We start from the raw sequence: 7,039 nt of genomic DNA on the forward strand, positions 1-7,039 counted from the left end.
CTGCTCCTCCTGCTCCTCCTGCTCCTGCTCCTGCTCCCCTCACCGCTCATCGCCGCCAGCATCGCTGTGAGCTGGACCGAGCCGGCCTCAGAGGTGAAAAATGGGAAAATGGCGAAAAGACAACGGACGAGCGACAAGGGAGACTGAGTGAGGGAGACGAGAGAAGAGCCATGGAGCAGAGCAGAGCAGAGCAGAGCAGAGCAGAGCAGAGCAGAGCAGAGCAGAGCAGAGCAGAGCAGAGCAGAGCAGAGCAGAGCAGAGCAGAGCAGAGCAGAGCAGAGCAGAGCAGAGCAGAGCAGAGCAGAGCAGAGCAGGGGAGGGGAGGGGAGAAAAGGGAATGGTGGGATACATAAAATGTTTGATCGCCCTGCAACTACCTGTCAGATGGTGACCCAATTAGGACGGCAGATGCCTCCCAGGTATCTCACGAGCATGATGAAGACGGGGAGGATCAAGCGCGTCAAGGTGTCTCATCTCATCCCTCACATCCCCTGCCTCACTGCCAGCAGGCTCTCACGCGGCAGTGGATCTCCAGCAACGGCACCCACCCCTCGCCTGACGACTTCCTGAACCTCCTCAAGCTCGCATCGCCCAGCAGAATCCCGGTGAGCCTCAACGAGAAGGTTCGCTCTGACGTGCCTGCAGCTGGTGCAGGAAGTGATCTGGATCTATGAGAGCTCCGAGAGCCTCGAGGTCGAGGATGGGGAGAGGATGCTGGTGGAAGCTGTCCTCCTCTACCTCCTCCACGTCGAGGGGCTGCAAGGTTGCTCCTCTCACTCGCTCCTTGTTCGCTGAGGCGACATGCAGACATACTGCGAAGTGTCGACAAGCATCTCCGTCCTCCTCGCCGACTTGGCGTGACAGCAGAGACGCTCAAGGCCATCCTGCAGGTTCACTCGCCTCGCCGTGCTGTGATTGTGAGCCCTCGCAGGACATCACGGAGGAGCCTGTCAGCGACGAGGCGGTGGAGGCTGCGCATGGGATGTACCGCGAGCAGCAGCAGGAGGAGCCGTCGGCTCCAGACCCTCCCGCCCTCGCCCGCGCCGTGTCTGCGACCTTGTACCTGAGGTACAGGAAGGAAATCTGGTCGTCCCGCTACAGCAGGGAGGCGACGGCCTTCAGGCGGGGACAGCTTTACGTGGAGGGCTGGCTAGCGAGAATGCGCGGGTTCGTGAAGAAGTCGCTGAGACAGCAGAAGCCAAAGTCCAAGTTCCTCCTGCAGGCCTCCAGCAGCGTGCGGCAGCAGTCGACGGAGAAGTACGGGGTCACGGGGATCTGGGCAGGAAGGCAGCCGATGGAGGTGAAGGGGGTGGGAGGGGAGGAGGGCAGGGGTTGACGCTCGAGCGTCCTTGCTTCAGGTGAGAGGGCCGGAAGGGGAAGCAATCGTCTTGTGCGACTGCGGCTGCGGCGTCTCAGCTCCGGTAGACGTGGAGGGTCGAGGGGGTGAGAGCTGATGCTGATGGGGCTCAAGGCCGCAAGCTTCTACTGGCGCCTCACGCGATGCCCTCGGGATGGCCCCTCGCAGGTGAAGAAGAGGAGAGAAGGCGAGAAGGGGGAAAGAGAGGAGGAGGCCGAGGAAGACTGACGAGAGGAGCAGGAGTTCCTCGACTCCTTCCAACTCTCTGAGATCGAGTCAGGTCATCGCTTCCTCGTCCGCCAGTACCAGCCCTCCGCCCTCATCCGCACCTGACTCCCTCCCTTGATACTTGTAGCCTCAAGTTACCTGCCTCTCTCTCCTAGTGAACTCCTGGCAGCACCGCTCACTCACTTGAAGTGCCACCGCCACCGTACTCAGAGGTCTCTCAGCCTGACCCACTGCCTACTATTTTTAACTCCCAGTGATTATCATCCGCCGGGCCCTCAGCGGAGCTGAGCCCGGTCCTGGAGGCCCTCACTCAGAGCCTCGGCGGGCCCTGCCGGGGCTCAGTGTGCGGCCAGGCGGCGGCAGCCCCGGCCGGATATCCGGGACTGCCAGACTGAGAGGCCCGGCGCCGGGCGCCGCCCGGCGCGTGCGGCAGTTGTGCGACGGTCACTGCTGACCGTGTGCGGAGGGACGGAATGTGTCAGAGTGGGGATGCGGACCATTCGGTTCTCACCAATTGCGCGTGCCATGGGAGGGAAGAAGGCGAGGGAAGAGAGAGAGAAGGGGAAGGAGGAGGAGAGGGAGGAGAAGCGAGGAAGAGGTGAGAAGACCATCGTTCGAGCTCTCACCTCTGACGGCCTCAAGTTCTTCGTTGAGGTGAAGGAACGTGCTCGTCCCCTCAAAGTATCGCACGTGGTGGAGGCTATCATGTTGGAGCATAGGAGGTTGACGAGCAAGCTTCAGCCCTCCTCCTCTCCTTCCAAGAACGTCCTGGTTGTTAAGACCAGCGGCGATTTCATCGTCTCCCAGGACATTTCGTTCGCCGGCGTTGCAGAGGCGAATGGATTCGAGGGCTGCTGTCCTACCTTGGCCATAGTGTTCCAAGAAGATGTGGAGTCGCTGGCGAGAGAGCATCAGGAGGACTTAATGGCTGTGGTGAAGAGACTTGAGCTGAACAGCTCAGAAGGACGACTGCTCTACACTGCTTCCTCGCATACCTCCATCGTCCCTGCTAGCTCGGCCGCTACGTTAGCCCCCAAGAAGTCGGCGGAGGTGAAGAGTGTGGTGGAGAGGCATGTGCCGAAGGAGGAGTGGAGGTCGCTTCCTCAAAGTCTGCAGCGGAAGATAGAGGAGCTGAAGGCAGAGGCCATGTTCAGCAGAGACATCGACCAGAGGGCCCTCAACAAACTAGTTCGCGTCCATCGCGCCATCGCATTCCGAGCCCTGGACAAGTTTTGCTCGCATGCTGGCTCAGATCTGCCCAACAAGTCGAAGCTCCTGGTGGACCTGATCAATCAGTGTGAGAAGGAGAAGATCCTCAACAAGAGCGAGGAGGAGACCATGGAGGCCGGCGACAAGAGAGGCATCGTACACATCTCCTCCTCCTCCTCCTCCTCCTCCTCCTCCTCCTCCTCCTCCACTTCCTCCACGGCCTCTGCTGCCGATCGCCCTGGTGGAGCGAAGAAACAAAAGAGCGACAAGGAAGCGAGAGGACAGGAGGCGTTGAACGTCAGAGAAGCGGGGAAGGGGAAGGGGAACGTGAAAACTGACGTTAGCAAACCTGCACAGCCGCTGAAACCTCCCAAGTCGAAGAAAGGGGAGGAAGACGCCCCGCAAAAAGTTGCAGGAAAACAAACGAAACAAGACATTGCTGTTGAGAGCAAGCTGAAAGCAAATGATATTGAGGAGGAAGACGAGTCGGAGGAGGCGGAGGGAGAGGAGGACGAAGGAGTGTCGGAGGATGAGGACGAATCGGAGGAGGAGGAGGTTGGAGAGGACGAGGACGAGGACGAGGACGAGGACGAGGAAGAGGAAGAGGACGAGGACGAGGACGAGGACGAGGACGAGGAGGATGTTGGTGATAAGGAAGAGGACGAAGAAGAGGTAGGAGAAGAGGAGGAGGAGGACGAGGACGACGAAGAGGATACAAAGAAACCAGCCAAGAATGCGAAATCGAATAAAGTCGTAGCGCAAGGAAAGGAAGCAAGAGCAATACACGTCAAGTCGAAGGGTAAAAACAAATCTGAAGAGGAAGAGAAAGAGGAGATTGAAGTTGAGGAAGCAGAGCAAGAAGAGGATCAGGAAGATGACGTTGAAGTCGACGGCGACGGGGACGACGAGGATGATGAAAACAAGGTGATGTAGGATAGAAACAGGACGAGAGAGGTGTGCACGTGTGTTGTTGACTTGATACGCAGAAACACGACGATGAAAAGCCAAGAGTTGCACCGAGACGAAAGGAAATTCATCAAGGCAAAGGTTCAAAGCGACCCCTCAACGATGATGACGAGGATGATCATGATGAGGACGAGGATGCAGGGACAGCCAACGAGGATGTGGATGAAGATGCGACGACAGACGGGGAGGGGGAGGACGATAAAGTTTCTTCTTCCAAACAGAAACCTAAGGAAGTTCATGAGGTCACCAACAAAGGGAGAAGCGCTAGCGAGCGCAAGGGCAAGCAGGAGGGGGAGGGACAGGCGAACAAGATGCGGGGAACGAGGAAGAAGGCTCAAGGCGAGGACGAGGCTGCTGTCCAAGAGGAGCATTCAGGAGAAGACGAGGAGGAGAAGAAGCTGATCGCGGTCAAGCAGCAGCTGCAGGAGAAAGTGAGAGAGATGGAGACTGAGGAGAAGGAGGGAACGATGGATCGAAGTATGGGGGGCAAGAACAAGAACGAGAACGAGCTGCCTGCTGCAGTGCAGCATGAGCTGCACGACGCAGTGAGAGGAGGAAGGTTCCGAGAGTCAAGGATCAACAAGGTGTCTCTGTCATTCTTCAAGTCGCTCTCCCCTGCCGACGCCTCGAGGGTCTGCAAGATGATCAAGGAGGTGGAGCCGCGCAAGTACTCCAACGTGAACTTCTGCATCAACGACATCATGAGCAAGATGCGGCCGAGCGGAGCAGGCGAGAAACCTGAGGCGGCAGAGAGCAAAAAAGCTCGCAAGGTGGAGGTGATCAAAGTGCGTGCGGAGGAGTCGGAGGAGTCAGAGGAGTCGTCCAGCGAGAATGAGGAGGCCGAGGGAAGGGAGAAGCTTGCGGGACGAGGTACCTTGCTCTCCTGCCTCGATGCGACTCTGACTCTGATTAGCTCGCGCTGCGACAGATGGAGCTGACAAAGAGGAGGAGAAGGAGGAGGACGACGAGAAGGATGAGGAGAAGGATGAGGAGGGCAAGGAGGAGAAAGGCCAAAGCAGCGACGACGACAGCGACGAGGGACTGGAAAGGTTCGCAGCTCGACCGGTCGAAGTGAAGGAAACTCCGATGAGGAAGGAGAAGACGACCTCGCCCTTCGCTACCCCTGCCTCTCAGGTACGAACTTTTCTCTCGTCGCAACCCCTCAGAACCTCCTCCCTCTCTTTGCCTCCCCCTCTCCTCCCCTGCCCTTGTTCCTCACACAGAGAGGCAGATCAAGGAGGCGAAGCCGAGCACGAGCAAGAAGGCGCATCACACCTTCGAGTCGTCCATCAACTCGGGTGTCATCTACTCTGCCTTCTCCGATGGCTCTGCGACCTCCAAGAGCACGTCGAGGTCCAAGAGGTCCACGCGAGGAATTGACAAGGCAGGGAAGAAGTGAAGCGATCAAGTCTCTTCATGTCAAGACATCACGGGAAGAAGATCAAGCACAAGGCGATGAAGGTTCCGATCATGAAGAGCAGCCGAGAGAGAAACTCCTGCTGCGCTGCTTCCTGCTGCTCCAGCGCTGTTTGCGTGCCTCCGGGCACTGTTGAGTTGAAATTTTCTGTAAACCAGTCAAGGAAGAGAAGAGGGAAAGGGGGGGGGGGGGGAGAAGAGAAGTGGATAGGGAGGCCAGGCCGCTACCTTGCCGATGGTTTACACCTGCTTGCATCGCTGGCGCCTGCGCATGCGAGTGAGATGAAGCAGGAGGGTCACAAGTCGCAGACAAAAGCGAGTCCGAAGAGCGACGGAAACAAGCCCACGTTAGTGACGATCTGCGGGTAGCCGTTGCCCGGGGTGAAGGTGCCCTGCCAGCCCTGGAAGAACCCGCTCCTCTGAGGCTCCGGACGCTCCCCCGCCGGTCGTTGAGGGATGGACGGGTCCTCAGGGATGCAGTTCCTTACGATCCAGTCAGCTCAGATGTTGGGGAGGGGGAGGAAGAGAGCGAAGGAGGAGGAGCAGGCTTACCTTGGGTCGGTCTGAGAAGTCTCGCCCACGTAGAGGGGGATGACTTTGGCTTTGCTGACGTCACCGCCGGGGATCTCGATGCCGGCCTTGCACACGGGGCACTGAGAGTCGTCTCGATGAAGCATCAGCCACTTGTAGATGCACCCCCAGCTACCCACCAGGTCAGACTCACAGCAGAGAGACAAGAGCAGCACCAGTACAAGTGACCGCAAACTGTCGCGATGGGCTTGTCCGGCGAGTTCAAGCAAATGTGGCAGATGAACCTTGACTGCCCCTCGCTCTCCCCTGCCGACGCCGACGCGCTTCTTGCTGGAGCCTTTCCTGCCCCCTCCTTGACGCTGTCGTCCATCTCCTCGCCATGCCGGTGGGAGAGACCTGGTGATGAGTGATTGTGCAACGAGCTCGAAGAGCTCAGCACGTCCGCGGCTTCTCTCCCGCTCCTCTCTGAGCTCTCCATCATAAACCTGCCGCTTCGGTCAGCCCTTTGGACCATCCTGCGACTTTCTTCCATGACATGTCCATGAAATGCCTATCGTATCACGGTTGCCTGCTCCTTTCTCTGCCTGATCTATGAATGGTTTTGGAGTTGTTTGACAGCAGTTAGATTGATTGATACAGGTGCTACAAATGTTGTGATTCAAATCAGCCATTTGCAACAAGCAACAAGATCCCTCAGTATCCCGAGCTAGTCATCTTTTCAGACTCATGATGTTGTTCTGCAACTCTCAACGATATGATACATCTTCATCCTGTCTTCTCTGCTTTACTTGCTCTGCTAAGTTGCCTGGCGGTAATCGAGCGAATCATGCAACCCTTGAGGCACGACACTTCATCCTCATCATCTACTTGTGGCCCCTGTATGCAGCATTGATTGCATTCGAGAGTTACACATTCTATGACCTCATCATATCACTTGCTGGTTACCTTCTAAAGCGGTCCTTATTTCTCTCCTCCCTGTTGCACGACATCGCCTTGCAAGGCATTTCCATCTCCTCTCTGACCGGCACCCTTCTCGTCTTCTTGCTCGCATCCCTCTCAGCTCTCTCCCTGATACTTCACATAGCCTGCATCTCTTAGCTCTCCTACTACTACTACTACTAGTCCTACTAGTCCTACTACTACTACTACTCCCCACCTCCTCCTCCTCCTCCTCCTCCTCCTACTCCTCCTCCTCCTCCTCCTCCTCCTACTACTCCTCCTATTCCTACTCCTTCGACTCGGACTCGACGTATTCCGCCTCCCTCTCGGGGGGGGCATCCCCCTACTGCTCGCCATGCAACACCCCTAACTCTCGCTCCTACCTGAACTCCC

General features: G+C 57.5%; 4 protein-coding genes across 4 annotated transcripts in view; 2 read left to right on the forward strand and 2 right to left on the reverse strand.

Moving 5' to 3' along the window:
- Window positions 1-62, reverse strand: part of COG5 (oligomeric Golgi complex subunit 5) — a gene marked incomplete at both ends in the record, with an annotated part of 2,926 nt that extends 2,864 nt beyond the window's left edge. The window contains one exon of the mRNA XM_005820057.1: window positions 44-62. Within this exon, the coding sequence (XP_005820114.1) occupies window positions 44-62 (19 nt within the window). The remainder of the gene's footprint in view (window positions 1-43) is intronic.
- Window positions 63-408: 346 nt separating this feature from the next.
- GUITHDRAFT_120703 (hypothetical protein) lies at window positions 409-1,690 on the forward strand (the record flags this gene model as incomplete). Its single annotated transcript, XM_005820058.1, has 8 exons — window positions 409-465; window positions 510-605; window positions 646-763; window positions 808-890; window positions 932-1,300; window positions 1,359-1,421; window positions 1,472-1,525; window positions 1,598-1,690. 8 exons carry the CDS (start codon window positions 409-411, stop codon window positions 1,688-1,690), a joined length of 933 nt encoding a protein of 310 aa, XP_005820115.1.
- Window positions 1,691-2,110: 420 nt separating this feature from the next.
- GUITHDRAFT_120704 (hypothetical protein) lies at window positions 2,111-5,159 on the forward strand (the record flags this gene model as incomplete). Its single annotated transcript, XM_005820059.1, has 5 exons — window positions 2,111-3,593; window positions 3,648-3,718; window positions 3,781-4,630; window positions 4,674-4,894; window positions 4,992-5,159. The coding sequence occupies 5 exons, from the start codon at window positions 2,111-2,113 to the stop codon at window positions 5,157-5,159; spliced, it is 2,793 nt and encodes a 930-aa protein (XP_005820116.1).
- Window positions 5,160-5,472: 313 nt separating this feature from the next.
- GUITHDRAFT_81756 (hypothetical protein) lies at window positions 5,473-6,077 on the reverse strand (the record flags this gene model as incomplete). The annotated part of the gene is made up of 3 exons (XM_005820060.1): window positions 5,473-5,659; window positions 5,729-5,878; window positions 5,923-6,077. The coding sequence occupies 3 exons, from the start codon at window positions 6,075-6,077 to the stop codon at window positions 5,473-5,475; spliced, it is 492 nt and encodes a 163-aa protein (XP_005820117.1).
- Between the last annotated feature and the right edge of the window lie 962 nt (window positions 6,078-7,039).

The sequence above is a fragment of the Guillardia theta genome (assembly GCF_000315625.1).
Source record: "Guillardia theta CCMP2712 unplaced genomic scaffold GUITHscaffold_193, whole genome shotgun sequence".
Taxonomy (NCBI): Eukaryota; class Cryptophyceae; order Pyrenomonadales; family Geminigeraceae; genus Guillardia; species Guillardia theta.